Source organism: Gavia stellata, chromosome 1 (genome assembly GCF_030936135.1).
Source record: "Gavia stellata isolate bGavSte3 chromosome 1, bGavSte3.hap2, whole genome shotgun sequence".
Classification (NCBI taxonomy): domain Eukaryota; kingdom Metazoa; phylum Chordata; class Aves; order Gaviiformes; family Gaviidae; genus Gavia; species Gavia stellata.
Window position 1 is genome coordinate 10,076,728 of NC_082594.1, and position 20,116 is coordinate 10,096,843.

The following is a 20,116-nucleotide window of genomic DNA, read 5'->3' on the forward strand; positions in this document are numbered from 1 at the left end:
ACTGCGGAGCCTGGGAATCTAGCCATGTTAGCTTCGAAAAGTGTCCAGGCTAATTAGTGTCAATTCTTGACAGGTTTTAGTTGATGAGCAGTGCCAGGATGATACATGGATGTGACTAGAATGCTGGTTAGCATGAGCAGAGCCAGCTCAGGTGTGTAACTCCCTCTAAGTACAGACACGTCCTGAGATTTTGTTACTGGATTATCATTAAAGAACAAATGTTCACTTGTGGTCTTTGTTTGCCAGCACTCTAGTTTTCAAGATACTGGTACCGCTTAATGAAAGAAAGTAAATATCTGTACCATGATTGTAGTTGTGGCAAGCTTTTTGATGAGCTTTCAAAAAATTCTATGCACCACCTATGCCAAAAGGTCTAATTTGCACTTGACTTAATTCTTAATTTATTCTTTGTAGGCAATGCCCAGAATGAGAAACGAAACTTCCTTTTATATATTCATATGTGTATGTTACATTTCTTGGGAAGAATCTTATTTAGCCATATGCTTACCCTTATGGAAGACTTAAGTGAGAATAAAAGCCATCTTTTTAATGGCAGCAACTTTCAAGATAAATGATTTAACAATAATTTTTTATGTAAAATATGACATTTATGACATATGACATGTATGTGACATTTTCAAAATGGTTTCATTGATGGATGGCCTAAATTTAAGCATTAATTCAACCAAACAGTTTTCATTTCCATTTACACCAATATAAACTTGAAACAATTTCATTGATGGTAGTAGTGTTACTCCAGGCTTACTGTAATATAAATTTTACCATTTTTTTTATTGGTGAATGCCTATGAAGCTCTACAGTAAGTTACTTTGGATTTAAACTACCAAACCCACATATATTCAGTAAAATCTTCACAATTCTTTTATTTGTTAAGCATCAGTAGTATGCTCAGAGTTATTCAAAGCACACAGACACAGATGGTCTCTGCTCTAGGGAATTTACAATCTGCTGTCAGAAAAACACAATTCTTGGATGATTCAAAAGATGATTCTAACATCACAAGGTTCCTGTTTCTCAGATGTTGTGGTTTTACATAAAAATAAATGTGATTTTATTGAATTAATTTGCAGCTGCCTGCCTTTGTGGAAAATAGGGTCTTTAGAAAACTGTCGTACAAAAGAAGAGAATGGTGTGCCTAAGCGTCCTAATGAAAAGGTGATAAAGGAATAAGATGCAACATGAGAGAAAATAACTGAAAGTCTGTCTTCTTTGACACTATTCCTTGGCCTTTAAAAATATCTTTGAGAGACTTTGAGGTTATTAATGAGCTGTCTCACAGTACAGATCAGCATAATTCTGTTGTGCTGGTTAGCTGACATGGGTTGTCTTGTGGGCTACACTTTAACATCTTGCATCTGCTGTCCTTCATAAATCCAGAGCTGTGTACTTGGGGCACGGGGTGAGAATGGGCAAAACACTCCGTAGCTAACATATTCCTCTGTTTTCTTTTTAGCCTACTTGCTGTCAGATCACTAAATGATCAGCTCATTTTTCTAGAAAGGGCTTTCATCGATCCTCTTGGATTACCTGGCAGGCCATTCTATAGGTAAGAAAGGCTTATTTTTCACTTTCTGCCTGGAGTACCCTATGAGAATTCCTCTAAGATTTACAGGTCTCTAAATGGAATTGGAATGATGTTATTAAGCATGGTAAAAATTAAACAGGACAAATAAGATTGAAAACAGAAAACAACATGAGGGAAAACTTCAGTGAGATACACTATATAGAATGAGGAAGAGATTATTCAGGTCAGTAAACTCATTTCCATTGATTTCAGTGGGCTTCTAAATAGATTTAAAAGTTTGGCCCTGGACTCTGTTCAAGTCATTTCAGTGGTAAAAGATCTTTAGGAAGTTATTATTATTTGAAAGTGAAATAGGGTGTAGCTTTTTGGTCCTTCTACCAGTCTGCATAGTTCAGAACAGTAGTCTTTCCACTAAAAAGTTCCACTAAAAAGTAGCTGTAGAAAGAGAACTTAAGATCTACAGTTCTTGTACCCCTCATAGCTTCTGATTAAAAAAATGTTGAGAATAGTCTCTTGTTAAAGCATCAGCTTTCCTACCTCGAAGAATGTCTGTATCTGTTGGAGATTGTGTATATCTGTGAGAAAAGAAGCTGGCTTTTTTTTATCTTTCCATTTCATCTAAAATGAGGGAAGGGAAATTCTTTAGTCAACTTTTTATCTCAAGTCTTCTTAGCTATAAAGTTCTGGAATTCACGTGGAATAATTTAGCTTATATTATTTTCTTGCTTCATAGACTATAGGTACTGTTGTTGCAATAATCTTATTTCTTTACATCTGCAGTGTCAAGAATTTAACAGATGATATAGAAACAGATTAGTTTTATTCAGAAAATAATGTGTTTTATTTTCCTAATGCAGAATATTGTTATTTTTTTCTCTCAACTTCCCTACAGACATGTTATCTTTGCTCCAAGCAGCCATAACAAGTATGCAGGAGAATCATTCCCAGGGATCTATGATGCCATGTTTGACATTAAAAACAAAGCTGATCAACACGAAGCCTGGGAAGAAGTTAAGAGGCAGATTTCCATTGCAGCCTTCACTGTACAGGCAGCAGCAGAAACACTGAAAGAAGTAGCATAAATATCAACAACATAATCGTCAATGAAGACTACATATGAGAGTTTGCAGAAGCCTTAAAAATGGAGCATTTAAAAATGCTAGGAGGATTATGACAAAGAACACAAAATCCAAAAAATCTCTTTTTTTGCAAATAATATACCCAAGTGGAATGCATTTAGCAATGTTAACAAGGTAATGTACTCCATTTGGAGAGCTCAGGCTTTAGATAACTTCTGAAGTGAAAGTGAAAAAGTTTCATGTTTTCCCTCAGCTTCATATGTTAAGAATTGCTAACTACTGGATTTATTTTCAGAGCTTTGAATTTTGCTAGCTTGATTATTATAGCACTACTCATAGTGCATTAGGAGACCAGAAGTCATTTCATGTTTCTATCCGTTTCTAATTTTGTTGTTGACTTTTTATTATTTACCTTGGAGTTGCATAATTATACTCCAAGACAGCCCTTTCAGCTCTTCTTTTACACAAAGAATCACATATGAAGATGGGAAAACTGTCACATACTGTGTGAGGGATATATAATGATCATAACAAGTTTTGGGCAGCCAGCCCAGAATACTCATCCATGACGTTCTTCTCTTCACATGCTGAGTCTTGCAGCTGTTTGCAAATAAAATTAAGCAAGAAGCCTTCTAGTTACCAGAGTGAAAACAGGTCAATATATCTTGCCAGACATATAATCATCTCACAAAATATGTCTTTCAAGATGAAGACCTACTTTTATTCTTTTATCCAAAACCTTTTCTAATCTCTGGCCTAACCATAGCATTGTTTCATTTAAGTTTAATTAGGGCCCTTTTTGGCAATAGCTGGCAGATACTATACAATGTCAGGGCTATACAATATACAAAATACAGAGACAGTTACACTCTTAAACTACAGCAACATTAATTTAAAAAAAAATCTGTGGGCTGTCTGCTAACCACTTCAGTGAATAGGATAGAGGGACTGAAGTTCTCTCTCTCCTATTGAGTCTGTTCCCATGCACATGAAAAATTCAAGGCTAAGTGGTCCAGAGACAAGAAGCATCCATAAGGCTGGTTGTAACACAATGGTTTACATGATGTTTTCGTAAGATGAGATTCAAACTGTCCAGTGACTTCTCCCAGATTTGGGTCTGCTTTTGGACCCATCTTTGTTCAGTGCAAACCACAACCTGTAGCAGTTGAATTTTAAAAGCAAATGGAGTTTTGCTTAATTTTTTGAGAGAAGATCCTCAGATGGACTCAGTCCAGCTCTTTACCCAAGCCATAACCCAGTCATATATCAAAGGGATTTGAGTCAAAGACATTATGCTTCATGCTGTCTGTGGGGGCTTTTCCCCACTTACTTGTCAGCGTGAAGCTTTTCTGGTCTCCATCCTGAGAAGCCTAATACTTGGTGCTGACTTCTCTTGAGACAGCCACTGTGGTTCTAATCCTTAGCTTATCCAGCATCATCTTGGATCTTACTGGCCCCACTTCAGAAAACCACCACAATTTACAAAATTGTTATGACAAACCAGCACTTGTTCTGTTTTTCCTCAATATACTGGGCTGCAACTTGTGCCTGTTCAACAGATTCTTCAAGAGCTGCAAAGACATCTTTTTGTCTTTATCTGGTACTTGCTGAGAGAGGGAAAGACAGACAGCAGGTGGCAATAATGACAGCACGATAGGTATTCCATGGTAAGCTGTCCGCACTTGTACGTGTATACCTCAAACTCCTTCATTTCTGTGAGGAAGGAAGCACAGCTGTCTAGTTCTGCAAGCCCTAAGTTAGACATGGCGGCATCTAATATTTAGACACGTTATGGTCCATTCTGAAGTTATTGATCAGTTTTTAAATTTTAAATAAAGATGCTTTTTAATCTTCAAGAACTTCAATGAAAATTCTGATAAGAACATTCTTCTCCCTAATTCGTTTCTTATTGTCAGTCTTCTATGGAGTCTAGATATAGGTACTGCAGCCTTCAGTTCCTCAAAGACTATTCCAGGCAGAAGTGGCTGGTGTCATTACTGGACAACAAAAGACAAAGCTATGTAGCTAATTACTGAAGCTACATGATTTGTAGTCAGCTGTCCAAGCCATAAGTCAAAATATATGCATGGATGCATATGCAACTGTCCATTTTTTATATGTGTCACTAGGATTATGAATTCTAAACAAAAAGCAAAAAATGAAAGAATAGTTGTGTATGCACTGAAAAATGTCATTTCACATGACTCATTTACTAGGATGATACCAAGGAGCAAGTCTCACATTTCACATTTGTGAACAAAATCAGGCCAACTGACATGTGCTGGCAAATGAAGACATCTAGTTCCTACTAGACAAGTGAGGAACAATGGTTAAATGTAACATACATTAAAAGCACTGTCTGTTAATAATGTTCTTGCAAACTTTATAGCTGCACTGAGAAACATTTCCAGTCCATTGATTCTTAGAGCTCAAAAAACTGTCTGAACCAGCCACATGAGCAGGGAGGTGTATGCTATGAAGCAGTCTACTAAGGAAAGGCAGACAATGAGAAGCCAGGTACAGGTATAACTACTTTTTAAGCATCTGTGTTTTTTGTTAGTTCTGCCAGGGTATCTCAGGGATGTAGCTATTAGCTAGCTCAAGCCCTGAGTGTGAAATCCTTTCTATACAAGAAGTCAAGATAAGGTTTGTGTGCTAATTCTCCTTCAGCGAAGCAGAACTTTAAACAACATAAAGTCTTTTTTTTTCCCCTAGACTTCTACAGGGAGTTTAAATTCACTCTTAACACTGCCAAGTGCTGTTGACTAGATTAGGCTGTTTTGGCTCTCAAGCTTTGATATTATCCTATAGGAATTGGCCAACAAAGACTGTTGAATTAAGTAAAAAAAATAAAATTCAGTTGTTAACAGGAACAAAACCCCAAATCAACTAAGTATGTTGAATTTAGTTTATTGATCATCTAACATGAGACAGTTGTTCATGTAACTGCAGATGTTTTCATCTAGAGATGGCCATTAGCAGAGTTGTTTGCTATAATCAACTTTCAGTTCTTTTATTTTCTAAATATGCTGTAATTAATACTTGGAAGAACTAAGATCCTAATTCCAGACAGCTCCTTGCAAACACTCATTTGGCTTTTACAGTTACTACAGACAAATTCACCATTTATGTACAGCAGCAGATGACTTAATTACAAGACAAGACCTTTAGAAGTATTTAGTAAGCAAAGGGAGGAACCTAGCTGGCACAGTGGCATTGTTGAGAGCATCCTTTCCAACTTGAGCAATTACATTAAAGAATCTGGAGGTGAAATGAAAAAGGAAGAGTATTTTTTGAAGAAAGTACTTCCTATCATAAGATCACAAATTGGATGCTGTCAAAATTTTCCAAAGAACTCCATACAATGACCATCCTATGCACTAAGAGTCTAAATCAAATTAAATGAAGGCATACCCTTGTATTAAAATGAATCCTTACTATCATGAAACCAGCAATGTCAATGTTACTTTGGCTGGAGAGTCTGTTGACCTGACAGCGTAATTTCTAAATTAAGATGCTGTCAACACAGATCTAGTTTAGCTGAGACAGAGCAATCACTGGTAGTCAAGATCTTTGAGATGGGACCTGTGCTAATCTCTGCTTGTATGAGCAGTTTGAAATGTGCAGTGGCCTAAACCACTCATTCGCGACAACAATAACTGTGGTGGAGCAGAGCAGCCAACTCTCACAGCTGGAGTCAGAGTAAATTGTATTCTTTCACTTGATGGACAGCAGCTCCCCAGGGCAGGGGATTGTAATGAATGGAAGAATATCACACAATCATAGGATCATAGGGTTGGAGGAGAACTCGGGAGAACTCTAGTCCAACTCCTACTCAAAGCAGGGTGAGCTCCAAGGTCAGAGCAGGTTGCGCAGAGTTTTATTGAGTTCAGTCTTGAAAGTCTCCAAGGATAGAGACCGCATAACTTCTCTGTGCAACATATTCCAGTGCTTCACTGCCTTCATGATGGAAAAGCTTTTCCTTATATCCAGACAGAACCTTCTGTTGTTTCAGTTTATGACTGTTGTTTCTCATCCTCCTGTCCTGCACCACTGAAGAGACTGGCTCTGTCTTCTTGAGAAACTTCTTGTACATGCTGGAAGATATAATTTGGTTTATGTTCAGTGCACAGACCTTTACTCTCTCAGCCTCACTGGGTACATTCCTCTTGTAGAAGAAAGGGTCAAAGTTTGCAAGCTGAACTTGTCAGCTGCCAGCAATGTAAACTTTATTTTAGCTGGAATCTGATAATGGACTCCTGAAGTTCAAGATAACAGAGACTCCGACTCAAAGCATCAAAATCTACTACCCTTTTAATCTGGTAGTCAGATAGACTGCAGAGGCCATGGGAGAGTTCTGGGGGACTGTGCAACTGGCAGAGTCAGAAGGAAACTACTGATTTGAAATTGCAGTTGAGCATTCCCCTGTTGCCATTTTTCCTGTAAGAGATGCCTTTCCCACAAACCAGGGCCCTTTGATCTCTCAAGCCACAAGTTCAATCTTTAATCAAACAATGGGTCAAGAAGCACAACAGTAGCATATCCTTCTTGCTGCAGATACTAACCTTTGGGCCCAGTTGCTGAGCAGCTACAACCAACAATTTACAAGCCCCGGCATTCATTCTGTATATTATGTATTTTTGTGTACTGTTGCTGGTTTTGCTAATAGGCTACATAGCATAATTATGCATTCAACAAACAAATGCATGCTAGTTTTGCAGTTGGCATGTGTATCTTTGCCATTTGTGGAGCTTTTCTAGTTTACCAGGGATTTTTTTGTTTTCAACTGAGTAGAATATATGTAGCTAACTGCAAGTTCTGCTAGCTTCAGCTAGCACTCTTGTTTTCACTCTCAACACGTGCAATTCTCGCCAGTCCTGAGCTCAATATGAGGCCTATGCAGTAACTGATAGTTTTCTTGCTATTTTTAAAAGTGATACTAGTTTAAAGAAGTACTGCGTGTTCAGGAGTTTGTCTATGTTTGGACCTTTTTTCAGTTTTGTCACCTGGTCTGAGAAAAGAAATCTCTTTTCCTAGTAATCTTTCCACATTGCTTGTCTTGCATAATTTTTGTGACTACTTAGGACTGGTTTTATCTCCCATCAGCCTCAAGTCTTAACTTTGATTAAACTTAGCTAAGGTTGGTATTTTCAGCATTGAAGAAAATACCCAATTATTATCAGAGAAGCAGTCTTAGCAGTATCTCGCACTGATAATACCTTAGTTCTAGCAGGAAAAGCCCCATGTAAAAGAATAGGGTGGCTGATAGATGTGGTTTCGATTTGGTCAGGAAGTGACTCAAGGAGAGATGAGTCTTATGGGATACTGATCATCTTAACAGCTCTCTCCTTGGCTGTTAAGTGAGATGATCCGTAACAGCTAAGAGTGAGATGAGGTTTGGTTTGGAGCAGCTTCTTCCACCTCCTCACAGATTTGACTTTGCCTTCCAGGCATGCTGTACTTCAGATCTCACCACATCAGGCTCGTTTTTCTCTGGCTCCAGTTATTCTGAGGAGCATTTGTAAGACATCATACTACAACTTTGGCTTTGTGATTTATAAGTGTGTATAGTGGGTTTTTTAGACCATGTCCCAAGACTGAGGAAACAGTGAACATACAGGATAGATACTGCATTCCTTATGCTGCATATCTTGGAACCAGTAGTACCAGCAAAGGGGAGAAAGTAAAGGAGGTACAGAAACAAAAAGAGGGGGACAAGAAAGGAGCAGCAAAACAATGCTAAAGAGAACCCCCACTTCCAGCCCGGGTACTGAGGAAAATGGAAGCTGGTATAGGAGGAGGTAGCTTTTATAGGTGTGATCCAAGAGGGACAACAAAAATTCTTGTGTGGCAATGTCACTCCTTACACTGGCCTCCACAGCATAACAAGCTGAAGAATAGAACAGAATAGAACAGAATAGAACAGAATAGAACAGAATAGAACAGAATAGAACAGAATAGAACAGAATAGAACAGAATAGAACAGAATAGAACAGAATAGAACAGAATAGAACAGAATAGAACAGAATAGAACAGAATAGAACAGAATAGAACAGAATAGAACAGAATAGAACAGAATAGAACAGAATAGAACAGAACAGTTTGGGTTGGAAGGGACCTCCAAAGATTATCAGGTCCAATTCTCCTGCAGTGAGCAGGGACATCTTCAACTAGATCAGGTTGCTTAGAGTCCTGTTCAACCTGACCTTGAAAGTTTCCAGGAACAGGGCATCTACCACCTCTCTGGGCAACCCATGCCAGTGTTTCACCACTGCCATCATAAAAAATTTCTTCCTTATGTCTAGTCTGAATCTACCATCTTTTCATTTAAAACCATTACCGCTTGTCCTGTTGCTACAGGCCCTATTAAAAAGTCTGTCCCCATCTTTCTTATAAGTCCCCTTAAGTACTGAAAGGCCACAATAAGATCTCCCTGGAGCCTTCCCTTCTCCAGGCTGAACAACCCCAAATCTCGCAGCTTTTCGTCATAGGAGAGCTGTACCATCCCTATGATCATCTTTGTGGCCCTCCTCTGGACCTGCTCCAACAGGTCCATGCAAGAAGCAGTAAATAATCCCTTATTCAGCTGGGAGAGAAGAATAAATGTTTCAAGAATTTAGGGCTGGAAAGAACCCCAAATTTCCAATTTACAAAAATACGAGGTTTCAGAATGTGGCTTTATTCAACACTGGATTAGGACTAGCATAATTTGTGAGAAAGAGACCAACTTGCTTTAAAACAGTTGATTGCACAGTTGTTTAGTAATCTGTTCAAGCAATACATACATGAAGTTCATAACTTTTCTATGCCTGATGAAGAGCATGGATTTAAACATGACTGGATAAGTATGCAGGACTGGTTTATGAAGACTATCACTTTCTTTTGTAAGGAATATTTCACTCCCTTACATGACCTGAAGTAGTTTAGGAGAGAAAAGATCAGCCCAGATAAGCCAATAACTAGAGCATCTCAACCTAGTCAGAATGAGGATTTTTTACAGGGGACTTCACTTTCTGAGGGAAATGTTGTAACTCAAGGGCTCTTGTGAGCAACAAACTTCCCTGCCATTTATATCAGACTCCTACTCTTGCCCTGGTATGTCTGAGCCATCAGACAGCCAAGGAAACACAAAGAAACTTCTAAAACATTTCCATCAATGCATGGATCAGTCGAGGGCACTCAAATTCTCTGTTCTTTTCCACCCACTCAACATTACCGACTCCAAACTTTAAAAAAATGGTAGTCACTGTCATCAGCATAAGGCAGGATTCAAAAGCACAAAATTAAGAATAGGTCTGCAAGACAGATAGTAGGATTTCTGCCTGCTCCTTTTAATCCCTGCTTAGCCACTTTATTTTACAGATTCTTACTCTATTGAGCACACCCTGCAAGCTGCTTTTCCCTCCTGTACTGCAATTTTGCCTGGTCACAGGAGGATGGCATCTCCAGTTCTTTTATTCAGGCCACAACATAACAATAAAATGATTCCTCAGTCAGCCCATGCTCAGGATCCCTTTATGGACTTACCTGACCCCACAGCAACTTGTTTTTCCCACCTCACAGCACATCCTTTTCCTCTTGCCAGTCCTACAGCTTTTTAGCTTTTTTTATCTGGTCCAAGAAGAGGTACAAGTTATAGCAGAGTTTGCTTCTGGATACTGTCTCTCCTCCTTCTTGGGCTCCCAGGGTAGAGAAGGGCATAGAAGACCACGGAGCAAAGCAGCAATGTTAATCAGAGAGGAGATGAGAAAGAAACTTGCAGCTGGCATGATATTGCCCTGAAGAGGCCTGAGAGGCCTTATGAGGAGCAGCTGAGGGAACTGGGGTTGTTTAGCCTGGAGAAGAGGAGGCTGAGGGGAGACCTTATTGCTCTCTACAACTACCTGAAAGAGGGTTGCAGAGAGGTGTGTGTTGGTCCCTTCTCCCAAGTGACAAGTGACAGGACAAGAGGAAATGGCCACAAGTTGCATCAGGGGAAGTTTAGACTGGATATTAGGAAAAACTTCACTGAAAGGGTTGTCAGACATTGGAACAGGCTGCCCAGGGAGGTGGTGGAGTCACCATCTCTGGAGGTTTTAAAAAGACCTGTGGATGAGGTGCTTAGGGACAAGGTTTAGTGGTGGACTTAGCAGGGTTAGGTTTACGGGTGGACTTGATGATCTTAAAGGTCTTCTCCAACCTAAATGATTCTGTGATTCTATGATTCTCTGATACTATGATTCTATGAATTGCAGCCTGTGGACAGCCCACACAGGAGCAGGGGAACAGTGCGTGGAGGAAGGAGCAGCAGAGAGGGGCAGTTAGGTACTGACCATAACCCCCATTCCTGATCCCCCTGTGCCACGGTGGGGTGGGGGTGTTGGAGGCATCAGAAGAGAAAGAATGAAGTTCAGCCTGGGAAAAAAGGGTGGGGAAGCTGTTGTTTTAATTTTTATCTTTGTTTCCTACTACCCAAATCTATTTTAATTGGCAATACCTTAAATTAATTTTCCCCAGGTCAAGTCTGTTTTCCCCATGACAGTAACTGGTTGGCAATCTCCCTGTCTTTCTCTTGACCCATGAGCGTTTTCATCCTCTGTTGTCCCCCATCCCATTTAGGAGGGTGAGGAGTGAGTGAGCAGCGGGGTGGGACTGTGGCCCTTAGCTAAGTTTAACCCACCACAACTGTGAATATAGCTTATTTTTTCTAACCCTTGTTCATGAGTATCATAGAAATCTTGTACAGCAGCACAACATTTTTTATCTGCATTGCTTTTTGAAAACTGTGTACGCAGAGAGATCATGGCAAATTCTGAGCAGCCGCTTCTTTTAATGGAGTTAAGCGTTTTGCATTGGTCAGCCGCATTCATGAAGATCAGCTCTAGTTCAGCATGAAACAAAGTGTTACTCTGAATTATAATAGAAACATGGATAGAATAAGTTAAGCACTTAAGACTCAAACAATTAAGACTTTAAGTTAAGACTTAAACATCTGCAATGTAGGGCCCCTTATATTGCTCATAGTCTGCTAGAATGAGGTTCATTTCGTTGAACTTCACCCTTCAATGCTTATATCCAAGTTATGTCTAAGACTCACTAAAAAAAGCAGAGGAAAAGAAAAAAACACTTCTAAGGTATAACTTGCTTCATTCTAAATCAATTTCTGAAGCAAGTCAAATGATTTGTGCCTAAAAAGCGCCTGTTTCTCATCACTGATTTCTGAAATAGGGAGCCTGCTTCAGAAGGTCAGAAATGGGCATTGTACATCTCTAAATGAGATGAGACGAGTCTCACCTCTGATTCCTGCTTGGCCCATCTGTGCTGGTTTACCAATACTTTTAACAGACAACTAATGCAACACATTCAGGTTCTCTAGCACAACCCACAAAAACGTAGTACTCTAGGTCATAAATGATGTGGTCCATGGAAATACACAAAAAACAGTCTTTAGAGTTTATCATTTGAATGACACTCAATGCCTTGTGAAGAAGCCCTGCACATCTACTGAGGTATTTAGTACAGGTAGGATATGAAAATATTGATCAGCAATAGGGGAAAATAGGTTGACAAGTCATACGAGGACTTCAAAACCCCAGCTTGGTACCAGAGAAATATGACACATCAGCTTCACAGACCATGCTGGAATTGAAACAGAATGCCTCATTAGGCATTCTTAGTTTGATTAAGTGACCTGATGTCATGTTTTTTATATAGTAATCAGGTCAAAATATTGTACTCATTTTGCATCATAAGTCAGAAAATAAGGCCAGAGAAGGGCAACGAAGCTGGTGAGGGGTCTGGAGCACAAGTCTTATGAGGAGCAGCTGAGGGAACTGGGGTTGATCAGTCTGGAGAAGAGGAGGCTGAGGGGAGACCTTATCGCTCTTTACAACTACCTGAAAGGGAGTTGCAGAGAGGTGGGTGCTGGTCTCTTCTCTCGAGTGACAAGTAATAGGACAAGAGGAAATGGCCTGAAGTTGTGCCAGGGGAGGTTTAGACTGGATATTGGGAAGAATTTCTTTACTGAGAGAGTGGTGAAGCATTGGAACAGGCTGCCCAGGGAGGTGGTGGAGTCACCATCCCTGGAGGTTTTTAAAAAACGTGTAGACGTGGCATTGTGGGACATGGTTTAGTGGGCATGGTGGTGTTGGGTTGATGGTTGGACTTGATGATCTTACAGGTCTTTTCCAACCTTAATGATTCTGTGATTCTGTGATTAGGTGCCTAGCGCACTTTAGATATACTAGGGTACCTGGACTGATCCTAAGAGGCCTCCTGTGTCGTCTATGGCAGCTCTATGGCATAGAGGAGTCGGGAGTGGAGAAGTAAAGCTAAACTGGAAAAACTGGGTGAGGTGTGGGAGAAGATGTTGTTTTAATTTTTGTCTTTGTTTCTCACTACCCAAGTCTATACTAATTTGCAATAAATTAAATTATTTTTCCCTAAGTCGAGTCTGTTTTGCTTATGATGGTAATTGGCAAGTGTTATCCCTGTCTTCATCTCAGCCCATGAGCTTTTTCATCTTATTTCCTGCCCCTGACCTGTTGTGGAGGGCATGTGATCCAAGGGATCAATTTAGACTGTATGTTATACTTGCATTTAAATGGAACAAAATATATTCCACCAGTGGCCAATCCATGGAATATAAGAACATATCACAACTAATAACTAAGAGTACTAGGACTATGTTGTAAGTGGTAGAAGACACTTGGTTGCTGCTATTGTTCAACCTCAGCATTGCTGATGCCCTTATCACTTTAAACAGATGTGGGCATAGAATTATATACATTTCATTCTGTCTCACTGTTGCTATTCTTTCCTTCTTCCTCCTCCACTGATGTTATCATCATGTGAGGTCTAATTTAGATAGTAATCTCCAAAGCCCTTGTCACTTTACTGTCTATTATGTGCCAGTTCTACATCTGTGGTGCTGTATAAATGCTAATAATACATCAATATGCTCATTCTTTATAAGTTCTGTAGGTGGAATTCCATCTGGTTTGTATATGTCAAGTGAGATGTTGGTGTGAAAAGTCCTTGCTGTTCAGAATTTGTGATGGCTTATGAGCAGTTGGCAAATGACAGGAAAAAAGATGACAAAACTGGACGTGCTTATCATTTGAACAAAGACATCCAGACGTATGCTTAAGACAGTGGCTGAGACTGGTGCAGAATACCCAAGTGGTGTAATTCTTCTCTAATCTCTGAAAAGCCTTAGTGAAGTAAGTAGGACATTAACCAGTCTTTTCAGCTGTTTCTGAATATTTTCAGTTCAACCTAGTCTATTTAAGGAAGTTTTGATACTTGGAGCACTGCCATTTCTTTCACAAGATGTATCTACTTCGGACTCTTTTGGGAGTGAGTGGTAAGAACTCAGAGCATGTCCAGGCTCCCAGAAAAGCTTTCCTTCCTTCAGCCAGATAACTGGTCTCAGATGGGCAGGTCCTCAGTTCCAGAAATATCAGTCTTGGCTTCCATGTAGCCATGCAGGAACTCACCAGCAGGTAATGATGTGCAGGGCCAGGGTATGTTTGTACAAAATATGATAATTCTATGATTCTATGAAAGTATCTTGACTATTCCCCAGGCTGAAGTTGTTTCCTTTCCCGTGAGATTCTGGTGGATTTGGCTGAATTAGACTAGGAAAATATGATCCTAAGAACCTTGTAATACAAAATGTAAAAAGCTAGAGAATATAGGAGATAATTCTGCAACTTTTCCCAGTTGCAAATTGGATGACGTCTGGAAGTGGCCCCATTGGCTAACCTAAAAAGTATTCATCACTTGCCAAGGATTAATGTAACCACGCATTACAAAGGGGAGCAATTCAGTGCTTCCTTGGTAAAGAGAAAAAAAGTTTTTCCTTCCTCCATTTCATCTCTTGGCCACTGGAACAAATACTGATTGTGATTAAGCGTAAAACAGGAACTTTCAAAACCAGAAAGTCCTGATAATTAATAGAAATTAGCTTTTAAAATAGTACTCATGCATTGCTTGGTGCACAGTCTAGATGCATGTTTGTTACATAGATACACATAGAGCTACACACAAGCGGTCTTCTGAGGTGAGACTAAGAAATGGGAAGTATTTTATTGCACTCAGAAAATCATATCATCATCCAGGGATTAAGGCTGGTTAGGTAGGAGGAGGGCTGAGAATCACAGAAGCTGGGGCAGCCCTGGGGCCGAGGGCGGGAGGAGGAGGAGGAGGAGAGGGAGGAGGAGGAGGAAGGCAGCTGTTTGCCTGCCCTCCTCGAAGCCTGCAGAGCTGCCTGCCTCGGTGCCTGCATGGCCAGGAGCAAGGCCACCCTCTGCACATGGCTAGGCTGCCCTGGCCTGCTGGGCTGTTTCTTGCTGGGCTTTCTTGCAGGTGAGTACAGGGCCGCCGGGGCTCAGCCTGCAGCCTTTGCCCTCTACAGATACTTATGTGCGACTCCTGTTGTGATTAACTCCCCGTCAGGGAGCTTTTACTGCTTTTTAGAGACGTTATAAAATACTCATCCCACTGTTTTTCTAAGAGGTTGTTCTCTTCAGCAGTTTTGCTCTTTAGGGAGTGAGGAATAGAACAGCTGCATGCTTCAGCCCAGGATGAGCCCTGGTGAATTGACAGCTTCCCGTAACGGGCAGTCAGATGTTCAAAGAGGAGAGATTAATAGACGTCTGTGATTGCAAAACCTCCAGGATTTTTTTTTTATTTGTATTTCTTGATTTTTACTGAAGATCTATTTAAATGCTCCTATTCAGTTGCTGTTTTAGAAATTAAGGGCAGAATGTAGAGGAGGAGGAGTTTTGATTGACAGCCAAGAGTGGAGTTGCTGAATTTTCCATCATGTACAATGAACTTTACTAGAACAATAGATTCTTTTCTGCAGTCACTTGCAGCATTTGATTTTAAGTCTAAAATCGCGTGTCTGCATCTGTCCTTTTTAAACTTGTGTTGTAGCACACACCTAAGGCTAAAGCATGAAAGAAAAATCCATGAGGGCTATTAAACATAAAAAACATTAATTTGATTTAGGAGATCCCTGAGCTGCAAATTTCTGGTGCTTGTGCTATTCTTATACATTTCCCTGAATATCACCTTTTGACCAAAGCAGGATACTGGGAAAGATGGACCTTTGGTCTGATCCAGTATCAGTGTTGTGTTCAGAGTGTTACTACAATTACATTTAAGTCTAACAGGTCATATGTATTGTGCATGTGACAGCACATATGCTTGGCTTTATTGTTACAATTTTCCCAGTCTGGGATTTTCTAGCTATAATAGTAAAATGATTTGGTTTTTTTAAAGACAAATTCGTATAGTTGATATACCCTCTCCTTTCAGATTTATGGCAACTGAAAAATTTTTAACTTTTTAAAACTGACTAGGGTCACAATTAACTTTATTCTTTTAATTATTAAATAGAATAACCCCACCCTTCTCCAAATCTGTAACCATTATAAAGCTGGCAGGGTGGCTGTTGAGTCCTAGACCTTCACTTTAAATATGCTTTTGCACATCTTTTTAAATATATGTATAAATTAAATAAGGGAAGTTCATCATGAGTATGAGGAGTTCAATCCTCCCACCTCAAACAGTTAATTGAGAATATAAACTGTATTTTAAAATTAATGAAAGATTAATCTGCCTTAAAAAGGGGGCTGTATTTACCAGAGATTTAGGTGTGCTTTTCTCATTATGTCACTTTTTTGGCAATTCAGTCAATTAAGTATATTTTACTTTTCTGTTTCACTTCGATGTTTGAGCTAGCGAACACTGACAGAGGGTGCTCTAAGCCCTGTTCATCCTCACGGTTTTAATCAGACTGTTCAGTACTTTAGGTTGCACATGGGCTCAAATATGTGGGGACTGGGGTTCTTGCTAAGTAGGAAGCTTTTTGAATGTGTTTCAGGATGGTTTACAAAACCGACCGAAAAAAACCCCAACTCTTCAGATATCTACCAAAATGCGAGACAGAAACTTGTGGCTGAAATGAAAGCAGAAAACATCAAGCAATTCCTTCGGTAAGCCCTGTGCATCTTGGTTTTTGAGTATTTTTATCAGTCACAAAAGTCAGAAAGCGATAACATCAGCTCCAAGGAAGAGTCTCTGAAAGCAGAGCTGTTAAGATGCTTTGGAATTATTTGGTTTGTACAGAATGTCTGGAGGAAGGAACCCTACTGTTCCCCTGTCCGCATTTTTGAAGTTACTTTTTTGGAGTGGTGGTACTGTTAAGTGTACTTTCCTCAAGCTGCGTTACTTCCAGTGCTTATCATGCTTTTTTGTTACGGTTTGCCATAGTCTTGATTTAATGCAGTATAAGTGTCTGCTTTTTCCTCACGAGTGTCTGAAGCTCTAACATCAGATAACTTTGCTTTGTCTCAGACTGAGATGATTTTACTGTATTTGGGATACACTGCTATTAATTACATTTGATTGATAATCTGTCCAGTGTCTCCTTAAACTTTCAGTTTGAGCATCTAGTCTAAGTAGAAAATGAATATATTAAAAATGTAGCATTTAAAATGATACAAAGTTTGCATGGCACTGGCTTGCATGTATAGATATAACTGGTACTGGATACTGTGCTGTTAATTGAGTGCTTGAAATCCCGTTACACCCTGTCTTCTGTTTCAGAAGGTGAAGGGTCCTGTCCAAGCACAGTGTGTATGTGTGGTTGGTTGTCTTGCATGGTGTAATTGTTATTAAATATACTTTTTTGCATCCTAGTGCATCCATGCAGTTCTTTCAAAACATCTAAAATGCTAGGGATAGAGAAACACCCTCTTGTTTTGCTGTGTATTTCACTGGAAATGAAAATAAATCATTCTTGTTCATATTCGTATCTTCCACAGAAGAACAAATATATTCACACAAAAAGTAAACAAATATAACCTCTGGTTAGTAACATGTTGGTATTCAGCATGTAAGTCAGCAGCTGCATCATAAACATCAAAGGATTGCTGACAAATTTGATTTCTGTACATTTATTCTTAAACCAAAAAGTTTCATTTCTAACATCAATTAGCTTTTTAAGTCTATAGGCCTTATCTTGTTTTGTATTTGTTGCTCTCAGTAGATTGGAGAGTTCCTGAAGATTATGTCTAAGTGAGAGTCCAGGCAACATTGAGATTGATGACAGCATGAAATAGCTCTGCAATTATGCTAAAGTTTCTTGGCCATAGGGTATTAATGGTGTCTGGTTTGCCTGCTTGCTTTGATAATGGGCCAAATGCTTCATACTCGTTTTTTTTCCTATATTCAGATAAAAAGCAGGAACTGCAGAAAAAGTATGTTAATACCCTATTCAAAAAGTTTGTTAAACACATAAAAAAATGTGAACTTGAGAATTTTCATCCATCTTCTTAGTTTTTTAAACTACTAAATCTGCTTTTATCAAGTGGGGAAAACAAACTGTGAGTCTCAGAAAATGCAGACACCTTGACCTTAGCATTGAATCATAGCTCTGGAAAGGATGAAACTGTTTGGAAGTGTAAAATTGAAAAAAGGCATCATGTGTTGTTCAGTATATTTTTCCTGATGGCATACGTAGTATTTAAACTAGACTACTTAAGGAATCAAAGGGTACTTAAAATACTTAGAGTATTAAAGTGCAAGAAGAAAACGGGCAACAAGCTTTGGCAAAGGTTGCTTCTGGACCTCAGTGCATACGCGCACCGTTTAAAGAGAGGGAAAGGCAACAGCAAAGAGCAGAAGGTTGTGGTCTACATAGAGAATCTAGATGCATTCAAATCCAGGGGGCCAGGTGGGATTCACATGAGACACCTGGATGTTATGATTGCAAGGCTGCTGTCTGTGAGAAGTTCTGGTGATGGAAGGAGGTCCCTGGTGGCTGAAAAAAGCTGATGTTGTGCCCGTCTTTAAGAAAAGTAAGAAGGACAACTTGGGGGGACTGTGGGCTGGTCAGCTTCACTTCAGTCCCTGGGAAGGTGACCAAACATCCTTCTGGAACCTGTTTCCAAACACAGGAAGAGAGTTAGGAACAGTCAGCATTTTTTATACTATTTGTAAGTAAAAAAAAAAAAAATCACTACTGATCGGGGTGATTGTCTTCTCTAAGGAAATGACTGGCTATGTGTGTCAGTGGAGATGTCCTTGACTTTAACAAGGCTTTGGACATCGTATCCCTCAGCATTCTCATTTGGAAGCTGAGGAAGCGCATACTGAAGAACAAGCTGTTACACAGATTGAAAATAGGCTGAACTGACAGGTTGAAGTGGTGCTAATCATGCTATTTTGTACCACTAATTAATGGTAATTAATGGTATCTGACATCCGTGGGGCAGCCATTAACAAGTAGCCTGTTGGGAATCCAAAGCTGGTGCTTAGTACCTGGCTGACTCATCAGTGTTCACCTTACCTCATTTGTTCAGTGGGCCAAACAAATTCTAGCTAGATTTGTGTAGGGTAGCCCAGAGGGGTTTGATATTGTTTGTGACTATTTATTACCATTATGTTATATCTGATCTGGATGTAACTGTTGTTAAGAAGGCTTTTAATATTCAGGCTTTTGATTAAGAAAAAAAGAATAAATCTGTGCAGATAATTTGACATAATGATTTTCAAGTTAAACTTCTTAGTACACCTTAAGCCAACAATATACAAACCCACTATCGGATACCAGAATTATTTGGAGGGCTCCTTTCTGAATGTGTAGCTTTTCTGGATCTATTTCTGCTCCTTGCATACTGTTCATATGCTTTTGCAGAATGTCTTTGACACTGATTTTCACTGCTTGAGTGTAGATGTGGCTATTTCTGTTATGCAAAGAGAAAGGTTCAGCTGACTTATCTTAAGGCCTCAGGAAAGATTCTCTGTTCTGACTACATTTTGTGCTTATGCTGCTGCAGACTGATAAACAATCACGTTATGCAGCTCAGACTTTAACCATGCATGTGTCTTGAAGATATGCTTTATACACATTGATCCGAGTTCACTGTTGTGCTTCTCTACATTTGCTGCTTACTACCGATTTTCTGTTTTATTCTAGGTCGTTTACCAAGTTGCCTCACCTTGCAGGAACTGAACAGAATCTTCTTCTCGCCAAACAAATTCAAGGCCAGTGGAAGGAATCTGGACTGGATTCAGCAGAATGCGTTCATTACGATGTGCTGCTTTCGTACCCAAATGAAAAGCAGCCAAACTACATCTCATTAATTGATGACCAAGGGAATGAGGTGATCTTTTTAATGATTAAACTATATTTATGTAAGACTTCTTTAAAGAAACAGTGTCTTCCTCTGTTTTCCCACCCACTCATCCCAGCATGTGCTTTACAGTATGATAAAAAATCCAGTGCAAAGGGAACTCATATTTAGAAATGGTTTTCCAGGCTGTGCAGCAGAACAGAGCAAAGTGGCTGAAATCTCAGAGCCTCATACAGTAGAGAGAGGATGTGTGGAGAGGCTGCGATTAACACCAATAAACGATAAGGTATAAGAATGGCCATACTGGTTCAAATTAAGGATACATCTAGGCCAAGATCCTGTTTCCATAAACAGCCTGAAGT

The 20,116-nt window shown here is 39.6% G+C and overlaps 2 protein-coding genes across 6 annotated transcripts in view; both read left to right on the top strand.

Moving 5' to 3' along the window:
- LOC104264353 (glutamate carboxypeptidase 2) overlaps positions 1 to 2,798 on the top strand; it is a 28,959-nt gene extending 26,161 nt beyond the window's left edge. For 2 of the 3 annotated variants that reach the window (XM_059826345.1, XM_059826363.1), the window contains 2 exons: positions 1,475 to 1,567; positions 2,439 to 2,798. In XM_059826345.1, the coding sequence (XP_059682328.1) occupies positions 1,475 to 1,567; positions 2,439 to 2,628 (283 nt within the window). In that variant the 3' untranslated portion in view covers positions 2,629 to 2,798. The remainder of the gene's footprint in view (positions 1 to 1,474; positions 1,568 to 2,438) is intronic. The other variant, XM_059826354.1, reaches the window with a different exon arrangement.
- Positions 2,799 to 14,891: 12,093 nt separating this feature from the next.
- LOC104264363 (N-acetylated-alpha-linked acidic dipeptidase 2) overlaps positions 14,892 to 20,116 on the top strand; it is a 34,207-nt gene continuing 28,982 nt past the window's right edge. For 2 of the 3 annotated variants that reach the window (XM_059825994.1, XM_059826001.1), the window contains exons 1-2: positions 16,541 to 16,610; positions 19,598 to 19,784. In XM_059825994.1, the coding sequence (XP_059681977.1) occupies positions 16,579 to 16,610; positions 19,598 to 19,784 (219 nt within the window). In that variant the 5' untranslated portion in view covers positions 16,541 to 16,578. Of the gene's footprint in view, positions 14,974 to 16,498; positions 16,611 to 19,597; positions 19,785 to 20,116 lie in introns of those variants that run through there. The other variant, XM_009821401.2, reaches the window with a different exon arrangement.